This window comes from Thamnophis elegans, unplaced genomic scaffold (assembly GCF_009769535.1).
Source record: "Thamnophis elegans isolate rThaEle1 unplaced genomic scaffold, rThaEle1.pri scaffold_97_arrow_ctg1, whole genome shotgun sequence".
NCBI lineage: Eukaryota > Metazoa > Chordata > Lepidosauria > Squamata > Colubridae > Thamnophis > Thamnophis elegans.
In genome coordinates this window covers 141634-163112 of record NW_022473920.1, presented here as the reverse complement: position 1 = coordinate 163112, position 21479 = coordinate 141634, and the positions used below count along the sequence as shown (strand labels likewise).

Sequence of the window (21479 nt, the reverse complement as noted above, 5' to 3'; positions counted from 1 at the left end):
AGAAAGAAAAAAGAAAAGAAAAGAAAAGAAAGAAAGAAAGAAAGAAAGAAAGAGGGTGGGAAGATATTTGATGGGGAAGAAAGAAAGGAAGGAAGGAAGGAAGGAAGGAAGGAAGAGGAAGGAAGGAAGATATTTGATGGGGAAGGAAGGAATCTGCAGAAGGGAAGCTGGTGGGTGGAGGTGGGGCCTCTTACCCTGGCAGAGGGTCCCGGTGATGTCCAGGGTGTAGCCGAGGTCGCAGTGGCAGCGGAAGGAGCCCACGGTGTTGATGCATTGGCCGTGCTGGCAAAGCTTGGGTAGCACTTTGCATTCATCAATATCTGCCGGGGGGGGGGGGGAGGTTGAGAAAGGCGGGGGGGGGGATCCTCCATTAAAACACAGGAAAGACCCACAGCCTTTCCTGGCCCCGAGGGATGGGCTGCCAGGCTCCCTCCGAACCACGACCTGCCAGCCCCCTCCTCCTTTTCCCTGGCAGCCTTTGGAGTGGAAATGGGATGGGGGGAGGGGAGGGGGCAAGCCTTCCGCACCAGCTTCCTCCCCCCCCCCCCCGGGAGAAATCAAGAAACTGCCGCATTAAAAGGAGTGGTCACCACCAGGCGATACATTCTATGAAAGTCCTTCTAACAGCAAGCAGCTTCAGTGGAGTTACTTACCCAGCCTTATCTTGGTTGGGTCGACCGAAATAATTTTTATATTGACATATAAGCTGTCTGTCTGTCTGTCTGTCTGTCTGTCTGTCTGTCTGTCTGTCTCTATCTATCTATCTATCTATCTATCTATCTATCTATCTATCTATCTATCTATCATCTATCTATCTATCTATCTATCATCTATCTATATAATCTATAATCTAGCGTCTATTTTATATCTATCTATCTATCTATCTATCTATCTATCTATCTATCTATCTATCTATCTATCTATCTATCTATCTATCTATCTATCTCTCTATCTATCATCTATCTATATAATCTATAATCTAGTGTCTATTTTATATCTATCTATCTATCTATCTATCTATCTATCTATCTATCTATCTATCTATCTATCTATCTATCTATCTATCTATCTACCTACCTACCTACCTACCTACCTACCTACCTACCTACCTACCTACCTACCTACCTATCTTATCTATCATCTATCATCTATCTTCTATCTATCTATCTATCTATCTATCTATCTATCTATCTATCTATCTATCTATCTATCATCTATCTTCTATCATCTATCTTATATCTATCTATCTATCTATCTATCTATCTATCTATCTATCTAATCTGATCTATAATCTATCATTTCTTATATCTATCTATCATCTATCTATCTATCTATCATCTATCTTCTATCATCTATCTTCTATCTATCTATCTATCTATCTATCTATCTATCTATCTATCTATCTATCTATCTATCTTCTATCATCTATCTTATATCTATCTATCTATCATCTATCTATCTTATCTGATCTATCATCTATAATCTATCTATCTATCTATCTATCTATCTATCTATCTATCTATCTATCTATCTATCTATCTATCTATCTATCTATCTGTCAGGCCTGCAGTCAAATTCCTTTTAGGAATATCTTTGGCCCCCCTCTCTCTCTCTCTCTCTCTCTCCCTCTCTCTCTCTCTCTCTCTCTCTCTCTCTCTCTCCTAGGCTGTTTCATTAGTGGGGGAATTGGGACGGGGGGTCAGTAAGGAGTAGAATGTGTTGCTGTCAAAATCAAACATTCCTTTCTAGAAGCCCAAGGTCATCCTTTGTCTCCGCACCTGACCAGAACTAGATGGGTGGAAATGCCAGCGTGGCAGAGGAAGATGGGACCATGGGATGGGCTTGTGGGCGTGGAGGAAAGATCTTGAACTTTCAACTGGGTGGGGAAAACCAGGAAGCTTTCAGATTCGGGTTTCCCACAGACGTACCAACATGTCTCTCTCATTAAATTGGGGCTTTGAGGAAAGCTATGCCTTGGATTCTGATTTAATTCTGGGATGATATTTGGAACGCTGACATTTCCACCTATCAAAACACTGACACTGGATATATATAAATGGCTCTGTGTGTGTGTGTGATGGGTCCGGATCCTGTCACAAACGGTATATTGCAACAGGGCCGGGCATGTGCACTGCACATTCATGCGCACGCCACTGCTCTGCGACAGCCCAGCTGCTCGGCAGATGTGCAGACGCTGTATGGTGTGCTCACATGCGCAATTGGCCCATTTGCCTCCAAAATCGGTAAGAAACGCAGGCAAGCGGGTGGGCCAAAGGAGCCACCGTTCCGGTACGGTGGCCGCCGCTCCCAGCTACCACCGATATGCCCGTAGTGGACCGGACAGCCCGGAACCCACCCAGCAGAACCCTGGAAGGGGATTCCTGGCATTTCGGGGCAGCCACTCACCTCTCCCGTCGGTCATGTAGCCCGGCCCGTGGGGGCACATCTTCTTGTAGTGGGCCGTGCCCAGGAAGGGGCAGGGTTCGCACTGGGGGCCCCAGCCTCGCCCTCCGTTGCAGCAGCACTCGGACTTGGTGACCGGCTGCCGATTGGTGGAGGACATCTGGCACAACGTCTGGAGCACTTCGGTGAAGCAGAAGCCTTGGCGGGTGTCTGTGGGGGGGGGGGAGAGACGGGGTGGGGGTTCTCCGCAGTGAGCAAGGAGTGGGGGGCTGGCGAGGGCCCCCCCTCCCCATCTGAGTTTGGCTTAGAGTTGCACACCCCCATCCCCGAACCCAGGTCTTCTAGCTTGGATTTGCAAGAAAAGTGCTGCTTATGTTCGTGCAACCATCAGGGTGAGAAGGGGCACCAGAGGTCATCTAGTCCAACCCCTTTGTTCAGGGCTCCTCCTCCACTGAGGGCTGGCTGAGGAATTCTGGGAGTTGAAGTCCACAAGACCTAACGTTGCCAAAGTTGGAGACCCCTACTCTCGCACCATCCGGCCTCCGAAGACTCGGAGAAAGGAGAATGCCTCGTTTTACGTGGCAGCCAGTTCCACCGGCTAACAGACCATATAGCCGGGGCGCTCTCCTCCTAAGGTTTAACCTGAATTGGCTTCCTCGTCTTGGGGGTCCTCACAGGCAGAGCAGCTGGACAAGGGAGCCAGAGAGATCCTGCCCTGGAAGCATTCGAAGGAAAGCTGGGCATTGGCACCCCTGTACTGGCCGAGGGGGTTGGGCTAGATGGCCTCGGGAGCCTCTTTCTGACTCTAGGATGCCATGCCCAGCGTTGGCATACACTTGGCATAGAAAGGTCCACACTGGCTGCAGGAGAGCAGGGCTCCCTTGGCACAGGGTGCTCCCACTGGTGGAAGAGAATATCTGGGGCTCACGGCTCAAGGAACCACCAAATCCATTCCCACCAAGACTGGCAGGGAAAGCCACGAGGAGAAACCAAGCCACTCCTTCCCAGCCTTGATGAGGTCACCTAGTTGGGCAATGAAACATCTGCAAGAAAAGCCCAGACAACACTATGGAGCCTCTATTCCTCCTTCTCCTCTTCTCCTCTTCCTCCTTTCTTCTCCCCCCTCCTCCTCTTTATCTCCCTCCTCCTCCTCTCCACTTTTCTCCCTCTTCCTCTCCTTCTCCTTTCTCTTTTTCTTCTCCTCCTCTCCCACTTCTTCCTCTTCTCCTCTTTCTTTCCCTTCCTCCTCCTCCTCTTCTTTTACTTCCTCCTCTTCCTCCCCTCCACTTTCTTTTCTTCCTCCTCTTCCTCTTTCTTCTCCTCTTATTTCTTCTTCCTTCCCTTCCCTTTTCTCCCTCTCCCTCCCTTTCTCAGTTCTCCTCCTCCCCCTTCCTCCTCCCCCTTCACTTTTCTTCCTCTTCCTCCCCTTCTTCTCCTCCTTTCTTCTTCTCTTTTCCTATTCCTCTTCTTTCTCTCCACTTTCTCTTCTCCCTCTTTCTTCTCCTCTTATTTCCTCTTCCTCCCCTCCACTTTTCTCCCTCTTCCTCCCCGTCTCCTTTTTCTTTCTCCTTTCTCCTCCTCCTCCCACTTCCACCTCCTCCTCTCCACTTTTCTTCCTCTTGATCCCCTTCTTGCTCCTCCTCCTTCCTTCTTCTCTTTTCCTCTTCCTCTTCTTTCTCTCCACTTTCTCTTCTCCCTCTTTCTTCTCCTCTTATTTCCTCTTCCTCCCCTCCACTTTTCTCCCTCTTCCTCCCATTCTCCTTTCTCTTTCTCCTTTCTCCTCCTCCTCCCACTTCCACCTCCTCCTCTCCACTTTTCTTCCTCTTCCTTCCATTCTTGCTCCTCCTCCTTCCTTCCTTCTCTTTCCTTCCTCCTCTTCCTCACCTTCTCCTCTTTCTTTCTCTCTTCCTCCTTCTCTTCTTTTACTTCCTCCTCTTCCTTCTCTTTCTCTTCCTCCTCCTCCTCTTTCTTCTCATCTTATTTCCTCTTCTCTTTCTTCCTCCTCCCCTCCCCCTCTCCTCCTCCTCCTCCTCCTCCTCCCTTCTCCTATTTTCCTCCTCTTCCTTCTTCTCTTCCTCCCCTTCCTCCTCCTCCTCTCTGCAAATTCCACTCCCTTCTAACACTGATGATGTTACCTAGTTGGGCCATGAAACATCTGCAAGAAAACCACCAAAATCAGAGAGCACCAAGGACCCCCACAGTCTTCCCTCCCGCCACTTTTTAATTAAACATTCAATATTTCGTTAAATATTTAACTAACTATTCAAGAAACAAAATCTGGAGATGAAACCTTCTTGATGTTTTTGCCCAAATCGTCTGGGAGCAGTGAAATGCTCCCCTGAAATGCAATATTTTCCATTATGTGGGAAAGAGGCAGAAGGCAGACTTTGGAAAGACAGCAAGGGGAATCTAGAGAATTCTTCCTCCTGGTTTGGACAAATACACTTTTCTTTAGCCACTGATTAAGTCGTGTCCCCTTTCGGACTTGGCCTGCGGGCTTGGCCAATGGCCAGGCGATGCGTTAGCGGGATGAAGCATTTTATAATTTCTTTATAATCTCTGTAATGGCTGGATCAGTTTTTTTTTAACTTTCTATTGTCAGGGAAACTGGGAAAGCAAAGAGAAGAACATCAGAGGCAAAACGGTCGAGAATTAAAAGCATAGACTCACCATCACGTGGAGTCTTAGTACCGCTTTGTAAAGCCTTAGTAAGGCCACACGTGGAATAACTGCACCCAGTTTTGGTCCCCACGTTACAAAAAAGATGTGGAGACTTCGGAAAAAAAAGTGCAGAGAAGAGCAACAAAGAGGATTAAGGGGACTGGAGGCTAAAACATATGAAGAACGGTTGCAGGAACTGGGTATGTCTAGTTGAATGAAAAGAAGGACCAGGGGAGACATGGTAGCAGAGTTCCGATATCTCAGGGGTTGCCCCAAAGAAGAGGGGGGCACAAACTATTCTCCAAAGCACCTGAGGGCAGAACAAGAAGCAATGGGTGGAATCTAATCCAAGAGAGAAGCAAACTGGAATTAAGGAGAACAATTAGTCAGTGGGATGACTTTCCTTCAGAGGCTGTGGGTGCTCCATCAATGGAGGTTTTTAAGAAGAGTTGCTAAGTGAATTATTAAGTTAACAAGATAACAGTAATAGTTAAGTGATTAACTAAAAAAAAACCCTTCAGTGATTTAACAATGGGGCAGGAAAGGTTGCAAAACCAGGCACGCTTAAAAACTGCCTTGTTTGGCGACAGGAATTTTGGGCTCCCATTCTGGACTTAAGATGAGGACCGAAAATGATTTAGCAATAGCAACAGCAGTTAGACTTATATACCTCTTCATAGGGCTTTCAGCCCTCTCTAAGCGGTTTACAGAGTCAGCATATCGCCCCCAACAACAATCCGGGTCCTCATTTTACCCACCTCGGAAGGATGGAAGGCTCAGTCAACCTTGAGCCGGTGAGATTTGAACAGCCGAACTGCCGAACTAGCAGTCAGCTGAAGTAGCCTGCAGTGCTGCATTTAACCACTGCGCCACCTCGGCTCTTTGACGCAGATTTTAAATATCTCATCAACTTAAGAAAACGAAAAAAGGAAAAAAAAAACCCCTCTGTGATTCTTCTACCCCCTTTTTCAAATTTATTTTCAAACCACAAAGGGCGGATAGGAAAATATCCAAGGTTGGAAGACAATCGCCCTGCCCAACGTTATCCGATGGAATAAAAATAAACCTAGCAAAAGTTCCTTTTTGAAGTGTGCCAGGCCTGTTTGTCAGAGGTCCCCTGGGGGAAAACGCGCTCGCGGGTGTTTGCAGTCAGAGAGGGCAGGCGTGCCCTTGAAGGCTTATTAAAATGGACCTCGGCTGAAATCCCTCCTTTCTTTTGGGGATTGAGGTAGGTGGCTGGCTGGTTAATCACTGAATAACTGAGTTGGAAGGGGCTTTGGAGGTCCTCTAGTCCAACCCCCTGCTTAAGCAGGAGACCCTTTACAGAATCCCAGAATATGCAGCCATTTTCCTTTTGGGCCTTTGGTCTGCCACACTTTTTTATTATTCTACTATACTGTTTCGATTGTGGGGAAATGGGAGGGGGGATTGTACCGAGTTAGATGAGATGTAGCCAAAACAAAATTCCTTTCTAGAAAACCAAGGTCATCCTTTGCCTCTGCACTTCTGCACCTGACCGGAACTGGATGGGTGGAAGCTGCCAGCGTGGCAGTGGGAGATGGGACCATGGGATGGACTTGTGGGTGGGAGGGAGGGAAGATCTTGAACTTTCAACTGGGTGGGGGAAACCCGGGAAGTTTTCAGATTCGGGTTTTCCCAGATGTGCCAACATGGCTCTCTTCATCAATTGGAACTTTGAGGAATCCTTTGCCTCGGACTCTGATTTAATTTTGGGTGCTGTTTGGACGGCTGACAGAATAACGGAGTTGGAAGGGGCCTTGGAGGTCCTCTAGTCTAACCTCCTAATCAAGCAGGAGACCCTTACAGAATGACAGAGTTGGGAGGGGCCTTGGAGGTCTTTTTTTTTTTTTAATTTAAATTTAAATTTTATCAATTTCATATATACATTCACAACTATATGATCTCATAACTGTTATTAATAATATGTATTTATAACAATTTTTCCCTACTGTTGACAATATACTTGAAGATCCATCTTATCTTACAACGGTCCTACTTCTTCTTCCCTCCCTCCCTCTTTCCTTCCCTCGTTTCTTCTCTCCTACTCCCCTTCCTTCTCTTCCTCCCCCTTCCCTCCTTCTCTCCTTCCCTCCTTCCTTCCCTCCTTCCTTCCTTCCCTCCTTTCTTTTCTCCTTCTCTCCTTCCTTTCCCCCTTCCTTTCCTCCTTCCTTCCCCCCTTCCTTCTCTCCTACATTCCCTCCTTCCTTCCCTCCTTTCTTCTCTCCTTCTCTCCTTCCTTCCCTCCTTCCTTCCCTCCTTCCTTCCCTCCTTCTCTCCTTCCTTCCCTGCCTTGGAGGTCTTCTAGTCTAACCCCCTGCTCAGGCAGGAAACCCTACACCCGTGATGGCACACAGGCCACGTGTGCCATGCAGAGCCATTTCTGAGGGCGCATGAGGGCTTTGCCCTGTCGCCTCCAGTGCACACGATTTTCAGCCTTGATTTTTGGCTGTTTGTCGTCCTAAGGAGGTTTCCCTGGAGCCTCCGGAGGGTGAAAAACAGCCGAACACGCAAACCGGAAGTTCTTGAATGGACTTCCAGTTTGCGCATAGGGCTGTTTTTTTCCCTCCCCAGGTTCCTAGAAAGCCTCTCTTTCTAGGCTCTCTCTGGGCACACCGGAAGTCAGAAAATGGGTTGTTTCCAGCCTCTGGAGGGCCTCCGGGGGGGGCATTTTCGTTGGGGAGGGGGTCACACGTACATGCGCAGGGTGTACGGCATGGAATAGAATACAATAGCAGAGTTGGAAGGGACCTTGGAGGTCTTCTAGTCCAACCCGCTGCCTAGGCAGGAAACCCTATACCGTTTCAGACAAATGGCTATCCAACATCTTCTTAAAGACTTCCAGTGTTGGAGCATTCACAACTGATCTGAATCGTTGACAGACAAAAGAGCATTTTAACCAAGAAACAGCTCAGATGCGTCTTCTCCCCCTTCTCCCCACCTCAAGAGATGTTGGCTGGGGAATCCCGGGAGCTCAGACTGGCTTTGGTGAGGTGGGGGAGGCATGAATAATAGAATAAGAATAGACAAAGAATAGAATCTGTCGGTATCCCCTCCGCCCTGGTGGCCTTGAATAACAGAATAGCAGAGTTGGGAGGATCTTAGAGGTCTTCTAGTCCAACCCGCTGCATAGGCAGGAAACCATATACCGTTTCAGACAAATGGCTATCCAGCATCTTCTTAAAGACTTCCAGTGTTGGGGCATTCACAACTTCTGGAGGCAAGCCATTCCACTGATTAATTGTTCTTACTGTCAGGAAATTTCTCCTCAGTTCTAAGTTGCTTCTCTCCTTGATTAGTTTCCACCCATTGCTTCTTGTCCTACCCTCAGGTGCCTTGGAGAATAGCTTGACTCCCTCTTCTTTGTGGCAACCCCTGAGATATTGGAAGACTGCTATCCTGTCTCCCCTGGTCCTTCTTTCTATTAAACTAGACATGCCCAGTTCCTGCAACTATTCTTCGTATATTTTAGTCTCCAGTCCCCTAATCCTCTTTGTTGCTCTTCTCTGCACTCTTTCTAGCGTCTCCATATCTTTTCTACATCGTGGCGGCCAGAACTGAATGCAAATATTCCAAGTGTGGCCTTACCAAGGCCTTATAAAATGGTATTAACATTTCACATGGTGATCTTGATTCTCTCCCTCTGTTGAGGCAGCCTAGAACTGTGTTGGCTTTTTTGGCAGCTGCTGCCCACGGCTGGCTCCTATTTAAATGGTTGTCCACTAGGACTCCAAGATCCCTCTCACAGTTACTACTGGGGGGCATTAAGTGATAGCATACGCATGGGTGCTTTTGGCACCCGAGGGGGAAAAGCTTGGCCATTCCTGCCCTGGAACATTTCAGATGGATGGCTGTCCGATCTCTTCTTAAAAACGTCCCACAATTTCTGGAGGCCAACAGTTCCAGTCAATTATGAGCAGGAGGAGGCTAAACATCTCATCATGCGTCACAACCCCACACAGAGACACAGACACAAACACACACCGGAAAGTGGAAAGTCCGTTCAGGTGCCCCCCCCCACCCCGAACCTCCCCAAGAAACCAGCCCAGGGGTGGGATGGATTACCGAGGCACTCGGTGCCCGAGGGGCTCCCCTGGAAGCCTTCATTGCAGTCGCAGTGGTAACTGCCCACCGTGTTCACGCAGCGGCCGTTGGGGCAGATGCCCGGCTTGGTCCGGCATTCGTTCTCGTCTGGAGAGAGAGAAGGGACCCGTTAGCCAGAGGAGGCAGGAGAGCAAGGGGCCCTTCCAGGCTTAGAGGTCCTCTAGCCCAGCCCCCTAACAGAAGAGCAGAGTCGGAAGGGGACCTCGGAGCTTTCCCAGCCCAACCCTCTGCCCAAGCAGGAGGCTCTCAAGTGGCTCGCTTAAAAACCTCCAGGGATGGGGCGCACACAACTTCTGATGGCAGGCAGTTCCACTGGTTAATTGTTCTCACTGTTGGGAAATTCCTCCTTAGTTCTGGGTGTTGTGGCCTGTCAGTCGTTGGCCCCTCCGGCAGCCGAATCAGAGGAGGAGGAAGAGGGGTGGGAGTTAGGGTCAGCATCAGGGCAACCTGAGAGCTCCGAGGGGGGGAGGGAATGGAGCTGTCCGAGAGAGAGAGAGAGAGCGAGAGAGAGAGAGTGAGAGAGAGGGGGGGAGGGTGGGTGTGGGGGGGGGACAGAAAGAGAGAGAGGGAGGGAGGGTGGAAGAGAGAAAGAGAGTGGGAGAGAAAGCGAGAAAGAGAGAGGGGGGAGGGGGGGAGGGAGAGAAAGAGAGAGGGAGAGGGAGAGAAAGAAAGAGGGTGGGAGAGAGAGAAAAAGAGAGAGGGAGGGAGGGAGAGAAAGAGGGTGGGAGAGAGAGAGAGGGAGGGAGGGAGAGAGAGAAAGAGAAAGATAGAGGGTGGGAGAGAGAAAGAGAGAGGGAGGGAGAGAGAAAGAGAAAGAGAGAGGGAGGGAGGGAGGGAGAGAAAGAGGGTGGGAGAGAGAAAGAGAGGGGGAGGGAGGAAGAGAAAGAAAGAAAGAGAGGGTGGGAGAGAGAGGGGGAGGGGGAAGGAAGGGGCAGAGAGAGAAAGAGAGGGGGAGGGAGGGGAGAGAGAGAAAGAGGAAGGGTGGGGGAGGGAAAGAGAGAGGGGGAGGGGGCAGAGAGAGAAAGAGAGGGGGAGGGAGGGAGAGAGAAAGAGAGAGAGGAAGGGTGGGGGAGAGAGAGAAAGGGAGGGGGAGTGAGGGGCAGAGAAAGAGAGAGAAAGAGAGAGGGGCGGAGAGAAAGAGAAGGGGAGGGAGGGGGAGAAAGAAAGAAAGAAAGAGAGAGAGAAGGTGGGAGAGAGAGAGGGAGGGGGAAGGAAGGGGCAGAGAGAAAGGGAGGGGGAGTGAGGGGCAGAGAAAGAAAGAGAAAGAGAAAGAGGGAGAGAGAGGGAGGGTGGGAGATAGAGAGAAAGAAACAGAGAGAGGGAGAGGACCTGGGCCGTCCGTCAGAGCCTCAGATGGAGAGCCAAGAGCCCCCAGGTCTGGAGGGGGCTGATGAGGAAGAGGAGGAACAGCTGGGCCCAGTGCCTGATGCACAGATGCGCAGAAGGCAGAGAGGAGAGGAGAGCAGTGGAAATCTATGGGCCGGTCCTTGGGATGGAAGAGCCACAGCTGCTGGAGAAGCCCCACCTGAGCTCTGGGGATCAAAGGCAGGGGGCAGGGAGGTGAATAGATGGGACAGACCACCCTTCGTCTCCCGGCCACTTGTCAGCCTGCGGTGGGAGAGGAACCTTTTGCCGGGACTGCCGGCGCTCCGAATCAAGGAATCTATGAGTTCACTTCAGGGGGTCGGCCATGTTTGGGGAGCTGGGCCAGAGCGCAGGTTGTTTCCTTCCTTGATTCGTTTCCAGCTGCTGCTTCTTGTTGAAAATACATTGACCCCCCCCCCTCTTCTTTGGGGCAGCCCCTCAAGGGTTGGGAGGGGGCTACTGTGTCCCCCTTCGGCCCTTCTGCCGGCTGCGCAAGGAAGCCAGAGCAATGCCACCAGGGAGGCGCAAAGCGTTTCCTTCGCTTTACCGAAATCACTAAAACGCCCCCAGGTCCCTTCTCTACAGAGGCCGCTTAGGCCCCAAAAGGACCCACTCCAAATTTAAAGTGGAGTCGTTAAGCGTCGAGAGGGACCTTAGAGACCATCTAGTCCAACCTCCTCCTCCTCCTCCTTCTCCTCCTCCTCCTCCGTGCAGCATTTCAGACAAATGACCCTCCAGCCTCGGGAAGCGGCTGTGGCACCCAGAACCGGACACACCCCCCCCCCAAATGGGGGCTTGACCAAGTGAGAAAATTCACCCCGCCTGTCTGTGACCGAGCCCTGTGGACTAGGAACTTGAGGGTTGAAAACGCGTCTCACCTGTGCAGCCTTCGCCGTCCGGCCGCCGTTGCATCCCAGGCGGGCAGATGCAGGCAAAGGTGCCGATCAGATTCTTGCACATCATCCCGTGAGAGTCGCAGTCGTGCATCCCATGGGCACACTCGTCCAAATCTGCAGGGATGAAGGAGGAAATGATTGTGAAGCCGGACGGGCCTCCTGGGCATCCCCCCCCTCCTTTTCTTATAGATTAACAGAGTCGGAAGGGACCTCAAAGGTCAGCTAGTCCAACCCCCCCCACCCACCCCGGCCCTACACCATTTCCGACAGATGGCAGTCCTGTCAATTCTTGGAAGCCTCCAAGGATGAAGCTCCCACAACTTCTATCTGTCTGTCTACCTACGTAATCATCTAACTCTATCTAACAGATTAACAGAGTTGGAAGGGACCTCGAAGGTCATCTAGCCCAACCCCTCCCAGCCCAAGCAGGAGACCCTGCGCCATTTCTGAGAGATGACTGTCCAGTCTCTTCTTGAAAGCCTCCAGTGATGAAGCTCCCACAACTTCTGAAGGCAACTTCTCTTCCATGGGTTGATTGTTTCTCACTGTCAGGAAATTCCTCCTTATTTCCAGGTTGAATCTCTCCTTGATGAGTTCCCATCCATTGTTCCTTCTCTGGCCTTCGGGGGCTTTGGAGAATAAGTTAACCCCCTCATCTCTGTGGCAGCCCCTCCCTCAAATATTGGAAGACTGCTATCATCTCCCCCATAATCCTTTTCATTAAACTAGCCATGCCCAGTTCCTGCAACCGTTCTTCATGTGTTTTAGCCTCCAGGCCCCTCATCATCTCGGCTGCTCTTCTCTGCGCTCTTTGGAGCCATGAGGACTAGAATCTTACACTGTTCTTGAAGGGTGGCTGGAGCTCAAGGCTGGGAAGCCTCTAAATCTCCTGGAGGGGCCCAGGCTCCTTGTTCTGTTTGCGTGCAAGTGGTGCCGGATCCTTTTATTAGCGTGCGACACCAGCAGACGAGGATTGGAAAAAAGACTGAAAGGGCCCCGGGGAGTGTTGTGGGAAGGAATAGCCCCGTCGCTTGGCTGAGCACACACTTTGTCATGCAACCCTAGTCTTATTAGGGGGGGGGGCTCCCAGGCCCTCTTCCCCAAGGGGAGAGCCTTCGCCCGCTCCCTTTTCGAAAGCTGAACCCATTTCCTTGATCGGCCCCATCGAGGCTCAGCTTCCCTCAGTGAAGGGGACCCCTTCCCCACCTTTGCACATTCGGCGGTCGTCCCGCAAGGTGTACCCAGCTGGGCAGGTGCAGTCGTAGGAGCCGAGCGTGTTGAGGCACCGGAAGGCGCAGAGCAGCGGGTTCAAGGCGCACTCGTTGATATCTGGAGCAGGAAGATTGGAGAGATGGGGAAGGAGTGAACTGTTAACGGCTTTCAGCCTCACCGTGAACAAAGACGGACGTTCCATTTTGCCAGCTACTAAGATTGTCAGCCGAGCAGGGACAAAAACAGCCGGGGAAAGGATTGAAGCCTGGGAAACGGGCCTCTCGTCAGTCCACAGGAGTGCTGATTTACTAACAGCTCACCAAGTACTTAGGGCTTGGCAGCACAACGGAACCACAGCTAACGACTTCACACCTGGCCACCACACCCCAATCAACACCTGAAAAAGCCACCCACAAACAGCCTCCACATAAATACGACACCTGGAGTAGCCCCCAAGCACACATTGTACTAGAGCAGTGATGGCTAATCTTTTCATCACCATAATGCAATGTGCACGTGACCCTCCCGCCTGCTCCGCCCCTGCGCATGTGCCTCCGTGTGTGCATCCCGCACGTACAAAAAACGAAAAGACAGACAAATACAAAACAGATTAAGAACTCATCAACAGCAGCAACAATTCGAGTGGGGCTGGGAACTCAGGTTTTAACGGCTTTGCAGAAAGCCTGAAGGGTGGTGAGGGTCCAAATCTCCACGGGGAGATCGTTCCAGAGGGCCAGAGCAGCCACAGAGAAGGCCCTCCTCCGGGGGGGTCGACAATCGACACTGGCTAGCTGATGGAACCCGGAGGAGACCTAATCTGTGGGATCTAATCGGTCGTGAGGAGGTAATTGGCAGCAGGCGGTCTCTCAAGTACCCAGGTCCGATACCATGAAGGGCTTTATAAGTTACGACTAGCACCTTGAAGCGTATCCGGAGACCGATCGGTAACCAGTGCAGCTCGCGGAGGATAGGTGTAACGTGGGTGTACCGAGGTGCACCCACAACCGCTCGCGCGGCTGCATTCTGGACAAGCTGAAGTCTCCGAATGCTCTTCAAGGGCTGCCCCATGTAGAGCGCATTGCAGTAGTAATGTGCCCCACCTCTGTACATGCGTGCGGAGTCACTGCGCATACGCCCTGTCCTCCATGCACATGCATGCATCTCCCACATGCGCTGCCCCCCCCGCATGCATGGCAGAGACCCGAAAACCAGCTTGCCAGCAGGAGGCGTGTACCCACGCGCGTTGGAGCTGAGCTGGGGCGAGGGCTCTACATGCCGCCTGTGGCATGCGTGCCATAGATCCGGCGTCACATTGCTAGAGAGAGGTTCCCTGCGGACGGGCTGAAGCACAGGGCCAACAGCTGGGAAGACTAAACCTCTGGTCCCAGTGAGCCACCCAGACTGGGAGTCGCTTGCTGGAGACTGGGTTTCTCACAGCAGCATCAGAGGATTGGAAGGGACCTCAAGAAGTCCTCAAGTCTGACCCCCTGCACCCCGCAGGATCCTCCTGATAGAGGATGGGCCGTCCTCTGATGGAAAGACTCCAGGGAAGAGGAATGAATCCAATTCCGCCGACTGATGGTTGCCTCGACTCATCCTAAATGTTTTTATGCCCAGCTTCGTTTTCCAATTTCGATAAAACTTTGCCTCGGCTGCCAAGAATCTCTGGGGAAACAGGGGGCACAAAAATGCCTCCAAGAAAGAAACAGAAAGAGGTAGTTGAATAGAGGAGAATGACAGAGTAGGAAGGGACCTCGGAGGTCTTCTAGTCCAACCCCCTGCTCAGGCAGGAAACCCTACGCCACTTCAGACAAAGGGTTCTCCAACATCTACTTAAAAACCTCCAGTGATGGAGCCCCCAGAACTTCTGGAGGGAGGTTGTTCCACTGATGAATAGAATAGAATAGAATAGAATAGAATAGAATAGAATAGATCTATCTACCTACTTAACCTACCTACCTATCACCTATCTGTCTGTCTGTCTGTCTGTCTATCTATATCTATCTATCTATCTATCTATCTATCTATCTATCTATCTATCTATCTTTCTCTATCTATCTATCTATCTATCTATCATCTGTCTGTCTATCTATCTATTTATCATCTATCTGTCTGTCTGTTTGTCTATCATCTATTTATCTATCAATCATCTCTCTCTCTCTCTTTCTTCTTATCCTATCAGCCATCTGTCTTTGTCTGTCTCTCTCTATCATCCATCATCTGTCTGTCTGTCTGTCTGTCTGTCTGTCTGTCTGTCTGTCTATCTATCTATCGCTATCTCTCTATCTGGGGCTAAAGAACTGTTGCCCCCATCTCGAATTGGTATGACTGTTGTGTTTTAATCATGCATTGTTTTTTATGTCGTTTTAAATTCTTGTTTGTATCCCCCTTCCCTGGTTGAGTTGTGAGCCGCCCTGAGTCCCCTTCGGGGGAAAAGGGCGGCATATAAATAAAATCAACATTTAACATTCAACATATCTATCTATCTATCTATCTATCTATCTATCTATCTATCTATCTATCTATCTATCTATCTATCGCTATCTCTCTATCTGGGGCTAAAGAACTGTTGCCCCCATCTCGAATTGGTATGACTGTTGTGTTTTAATCATGCATTGTTTTTTATGTCGTTTTAAATTCTTGTTTGTATCCCCCTTCCCTGGTTGAGTTGTGAGCCGCCCTGAGTCCCCTTCGGGGGAAAAGGGCGGCATATAAATAAAATCAACATTTAACATTCAACATATCTATCTATCTATCTATCTATCTATCTATCTATCTATCTATCTATCTATCTATCTATCTATCTATCTATCTATCGCTATCTCTCTATCTGGGGCTAAAGAACTGTTGCCCCCATCTCGAATTGGTATGACTGTTGTGTTTTAATCATGCATTGTTTTTTATGTCGTTTTAAATTCTTGTTTGTATCCCCCTTCCCTGGTTGAGTTGTGAGCCGCCCTGAGTCCCCTTCGGGGGAAAAGGGCGGCATATAAATAAAATCAACATTCAACATTCAACATTCAACGTATCTATCTATCTATCATCTATCTATCTATCTATCTATCTATCTATCTATCTATCTATCTATCTATCTATCTATCTATCTATCTATCTATCTATCATCTATATAACTAACTAACTATATCTATCTATCAGTCATCTAGCTATCATCTTCCATTTATCATCTACCAGCATATATACTGTAGCTCTCTCTCCCCCTCCCCCATACACACACACTCACACACAATTGTTTGGTTATCGTTCAAATATATAATAACCTTGATAGATCCTCCCAGAGTAGAGGGAGTCTATCTGTGGACAACCAATGCTGTGGGCTTCTTCAGGAGCCACGTGGGGCTGTCTATGTGATGTCAGAAGGAGGAGGCACAGATGGATGGTCCTCCGTCTTTTGACAGTTTTGACCTGCTGGCTTTTAGGAAGGAGGGGAAGACCTGGCCTCATCGCTGGAGGCCTTCAAGGCTGGATGGAGGCAATTGTCTGGGATGGAATAAGCTCTCCTGCCTTGAGCAAGGGGGTTCCTCCAGCGTCCCTTCCAGCCCTCTGATTCTATGGTGGGTTTTCGTGCTTGCTTCGTCGTTGTGTCAGACCTGACACCACGTAATCCTCTAAATAGAAAGGATCCTGGAATCCATTTGTTGGGAAAGGCACAGTGTATAGCAGTGATGCATAACCGGAACTGAGAATCGCACACTGAATGCCAAAATCCGTAAGCTCAACTTTCCCCTCCCTTAACTGCCTCCCATCGCTGATTCTCCACTCCTAGGACCAATTAGGCTCAAGCAAGATGTTTTCAGACTGGTCACTTCAAGCGTAGATTAGTGTTCTGACCCCCCCATTCTCCGTCCAGGAACGAAAGCCAAAACAGACGTACAAAAGAATGTTTTAATCACTCCAGACTCTTGTTGGCTGCAAGCCCAAAATAAACAAAGAGATAATCACTCTGGCAAAAAGCCCTATAAACAAACACAGCACTGCAAACAGGCTTCTTCCAGCAAACCTACTTCTCCAAGTTGGTTTCTCTTAATTTGTGAACGAGAACATTGACTCCTGCAAACAGGGCGTGGCACAAACAGTCTCTTTTATAATCAGGAGAGGATCTTAATCAGCATCAGCTAAGCACAAACATCTCCTACAATTACGCAGTTGTTCCTTCCGTCGAGTAGCCCTTCGACAGCGTGCATCCTGAAACAACTCCCAAATGTTTTCCTGAGCATTCCCTTTGATCTAATGCTCTGCCGCCACCTGGTGGCCAACCAGTCTCTCCTCGCCCTGCTCGGAGTCGACACCCTTTCCAGGGTCCTGTACCTACTCCAAGGTCGACTCATAAGACCCCTTGCTGTTGGAGTCTGACGGCAGCTCCAACGGCTCCTGCCGGGCCACAACAGATTAGTATGGACCTGCTTTCTTCTCCCAACCGGGTGACCTTGAGGCAGTGTCTCAGGGAGATACAGAAGTTACTTTTGCTTCCCCCCAAGAATTCCGTCTCCCATCCATCCTCTCCACGGGAGGAAGCATAAGGTGGCAGCTGACACCTCGTTTTCTGGGTGAGAAGGACAGCTGCAGAAATCAAAACAACCAAAAGGAAAAGTGGGCATTACCTTCGCAGGTCATCATTGGCCCCGGTTCAAATCCTTCGTCGCAGGCGCATTCGAAGCCCCCGATCACGTTGGTGCAGGTGCCGTTCCCGCACGGGTTGCCGATGGAGCATTCGTCCGTGTCTGCCGAGGATATGAGAAAGGAAGGGAGCGGATTTGCCTACTAGAAGGGAAAGCTTCAAGTAGGGATTGAACAGCCCTCTCTCTCCCGAGATGGCGGGCGGAGTGGTCCCCACTCACCCACGCAGTTGACCCCGGTGTAGTCCAGGTTGTAGCCGAAGGGGCATTCGCAGCGGAAGGACCCGTCCGTGTTGATGCAGGCGCCGTTAATACAGATACCCAGATTCTCCGCGCACTCGTTGACGTCTGCCGAGGAGACCACGTGGAATGAGCAACACCATGGACTATGCGCCTTTGTGATAGAACACTTGTTGTGGGCTGTTTCTCGAAAGGCACAAGCCCTTCCCCCAAATGGGGCAGAGTACTTTGATTTGAGTATTTTTTATTAGTTTATCAAATTAGAAAAAAAATACTAGGAGAAATGAAAATAAATGTGATGGGAAAATAGGGGAGGAAGATGGGAAGAGGAGAAAGTGTAGGGGAAAGGAAAAGAAAAAGCATTGATTTCCGACTCCTGTTCATGTGCTACAATAAAGCACATGAGCCGAGGTGGTGCAGTGGTTAAATGCAGGACTGCAGGCTACTTCAGCTGACTGCAGTTCGGCAGTTCGGCTGTTTAAATCTCACCGGCTCAGGGTTGACTCAGCCTTCCATCCTTCCGAGGTGGGTGAAATGAGGACCCGGATTGTTGTTGGGGGCAATATGCTGACTCTGTAAACCGCTTAGAGAGGGCTGAAAACCCTATGAAGCGGTATATAAGTCTAACTGCTATTGCTATTGCTATTGCTATTCTATCTATCTATCATCTATCTATCTATCTATCTATCTATCTATCTATCTATCTATCTATCTATCATCTATCTATCATCTATCTATCTATCTGGGTGAAATGAGGACCCAGACTGTGGGGGCGATATGCTGACTCTGTAAACCGCTTAGAGAGGGCTGAAAGCCCTATGAAGCGGTATATAAGTCTAACTGCTATTGCTATTGCTAAAGTGCTTGAGGTGGGGGGGGAAAGAAACTTTGATTTGGGGTTTTGTGGCTTAGATAGGTTTGTTGTTATAGGTGTGGTGTTCTCACCTCACAATCAGGAGGCTGGAAGTTCGATCCTAGGTAGAGGCAGATATTTCTCTCTCTGGGCAGAATGAGAATATATCTGCCGAACAAAACTCCGTACTGGGGACAGGAGAGGCATCCGGCCAGTAAACAATCAGCTCCATTCAGTCTCCACCCAACAAGGGATTATGGGGTCGTGAAAAGAATTTTTAAAAACAGGTTTGTTGTTATAGAAGTGTCTAATATATATTATTACATAAAAGTTAAGAAAAAAATGAGGTTGTTTGTTATTACCTTATTCTACTGCAGGGGTCCCTAACTCTTGGGCCGCAACCCACTACCAGGCTGCCGCTTGTTCAGAACCGGTCTGCGGAAGTGGTAAGTGAGTGTGTGTTACACACACAGTTGCACTTGCACGCACAAAGGGTGGGCGAGTGAGCACGTACACGCAGCTCCATTTGTGCAAACGGCAGATCGCTCACATGGAACCACCCCCTCTGCCCCTGATCCACAAAGCTGGAAAAGTTGGGGATTGTTGGTCTACTGCGCCGGAGTCAAATGTTTTTCTTCCTTTGTTATTGTTTTCCCCCCCCTTTTTATGCATCGAACTTAATGTTAGCATCAACACTGAAGCTGGCCTAACCAAAGCCGTTTTTACCGCTTCAGTGTTGTCACGTTGAAGCTGAGGGATGGTGGTGGTGGGGGGGGTTTGAAATCCAGCAGGTTCTGGCAGATTCTGGAGAACCGGTAGCGGAAATTTTGAGTAGTTCGGAGAACTGAGGGAATGGGGATTTTGCAGTATCCTTCCCCTGCCACGCCCACCAAGCCACACACACAGAACTGGTAGTAAAAAAAAAAAATTGAATTTCACCACTGGGGGGCGACTTGAGATAAGAGGGGATTTTGTAGCCAAAGCAAAATACTTTCTCTTGGGAACCAAGGACATTCTCACACCTGGCCGGAGGAAGGTGGAGTGATGCTACCCGGTTGCCAAACCGCACCGTGATTGGACCCTGTGACTTATTGTTTTGAGAAAGAGAATTTTTTTTTTAACTTTTAATTAGGTGAAAAACGTGGGAATCAATTTTCACCAGATCTGTGCCGATATGATATTTCCAACAAAGCTACTCCTTGAGGAATCAATGTGCCTCGGGGTACTGTTCGTTATGGGTGCATTACTTGGAATCCTGAGGTGTAGGCTGTGTTTCGGTGTCCAGCCCTGGGACAAATTGGCTGAGCAATAAAACTCCGCAGCGCATCCTCCACAGAGAACCTTGCGGTGTGAGCGGAAGAGAGCCGAGCGTAACGAGAGCCGTTCTTGCAGAACCGATGCTGACAGCGGCTGTCGGTTCAGCTTATTTTTCTAATCGATCACGAGGCTTGGCAAAGCAATTTCTGTCCCCTCAGACAGTGGCCTCCAGAACTTTTGGGATTGTCTATTTTATCAAGAAAAAATGTTTTAGGCCTGCTTCCTCGGGATAACAGGGGGAGCTGGGCTCACCTTTGCGACTCACACATTTTCTGACGTTTGACATAATGTTCTTCTGAGCAGCCTACCTTAACATCTGGATGAAGGCCGGGCTGCTTAATCCTGATGGAAATTCACAACGGGGTACAGAATTCAAGATAAAATTCACTCTTGGCCTTGGTACTTACCTTCCCGGGAGTCTCCGAGCCCCGGAATGGCTCCGTGGCCGTACGGACACAATTCTTGGAAGGCAACTGCGGATGGGAGAGGCAAAAGCTACTGTCACTCTTCCAGCAAGCGTTTATTTTACAGCGGGCCCTCAAGTTTATGACCACAATTGGATCAGAATGTGTTGCTAAGGGAGGCAAAGGTTAAGCGACTTGTGGCCAATTTTATAGTCTTTTTTTTTGTTGCTACGGTTGTTAAGTGAACCACCTGGTCATAAAGAGAATTTCAGCTGCCCCTACTGCCGTTGCTTGTCAGAAGGTGGCTGTGTGTTTGTGTGTGTCACAAATGATGATCAGGAGGCTGCAACTGTTATAAGTACATGCCAGTTGCCAAGTGATAAGGTTTTGATCACCTGACCTTGGTACGACAATTGTTGAGCGCAAAGACTGGTTGTAAGTCGCTTTTTTCAGTGCTACCGTAAGTTCGAACTGTTGGTAAACGGACGGTTGTAAGTCAAGGATTTGCGGAATTTATTTCTCAAAGCAACTCAGGACTCTGGGTGGCTTAGAAAACAATTAAAACAAATATAAACAGAACGACAACACAAACAAACAAGGTAGGTACTGTGATTTAGTCACTGTTCAAAGTTACAGCAGCACTGAAAAAAAACCTGACTTACGACTGTTTATACACTTACGACCGTTGCAGTACCCCCAATCAAAATCCAGACCTTTGGCAACGGACTCCTATTTATGACGGTCACAGTGTCCTGGGGTTTGCAACCTTCTTATAAGCAACGGGGAAGTCGGATTCCCTTAATAACCCTGTGTGTAGGGGATTCCGGAAGCGTCACGGTGAGAACGGCTGGGAAAATATCGAGCTCTGCCCAGCTACGGGAAAACCCAGCAGGCAGGTCGGCGTCTAGAGGTCCTTTGTGGACCGGAATCGTCTTGAAGGGACAAAGCACTTAACCGTTGCCGTGATTCCCTTATCGAATGCAGCGAGAATGGGGCGAGATCCACTTCACAATGGTCTCACTTAGCAATGGATATTTCGGATTCTCGACTGTGGTCGTAAGTGGAGGTCTACTTTTAATGCCCATCTCGTTGCGAGGACTCTGGGCTCTTAGAAGCGATGGAAACTGATATAAAAAGAATGAAAAAAAAAATAGAGAACAATACAACTATTTCAGCTTTTTAAACAATCTCCAACACCCTCCACCATTGGAGCCTGGATCTGCGGGGGAAGACGAGCCAGAACGGGAGCCGAGGGAGAGCGATCGCAGGGTGGCTTTGGTGGCTTTGGAGGAAAATAGGGAGGGGCAGACCCAGTCAGGCCAGGGCTTTTCAGAATTGGGAGGGCTTGTAGGCAGGGAGGCAGGATGACCAA

At 49.4% G+C, this 21479-nt stretch overlaps 1 protein-coding gene across 1 annotated transcript in view; it reads right to left on the bottom strand.

The window, feature by feature from the left end:
- LOC116523713 (fibrillin-2-like) overlaps positions 1 to 21479 on the bottom strand; it is a gene marked incomplete at its 5' end in the record, with an annotated part of 185510 nt that overhangs the window by 23375 nt on the left and 140656 nt on the right. The window contains 8 exons of the mRNA XM_032238847.1: positions 195 to 320; positions 2407 to 2613; positions 9148 to 9273; positions 11430 to 11561; positions 12654 to 12776; positions 17279 to 17398; positions 17516 to 17641; positions 20111 to 20176. Coding sequence (XP_032094738.1) covers positions 195 to 320; positions 2407 to 2613; positions 9148 to 9273; positions 11430 to 11561; positions 12654 to 12776; positions 17279 to 17398; positions 17516 to 17641; positions 20111 to 20176 — 1026 coding nt within the window. The remainder of the gene's footprint in view (positions 1 to 194; positions 321 to 2406; positions 2614 to 9147; positions 9274 to 11429; positions 11562 to 12653; positions 12777 to 17278; positions 17399 to 17515; positions 17642 to 20110; positions 20177 to 21479) is intronic.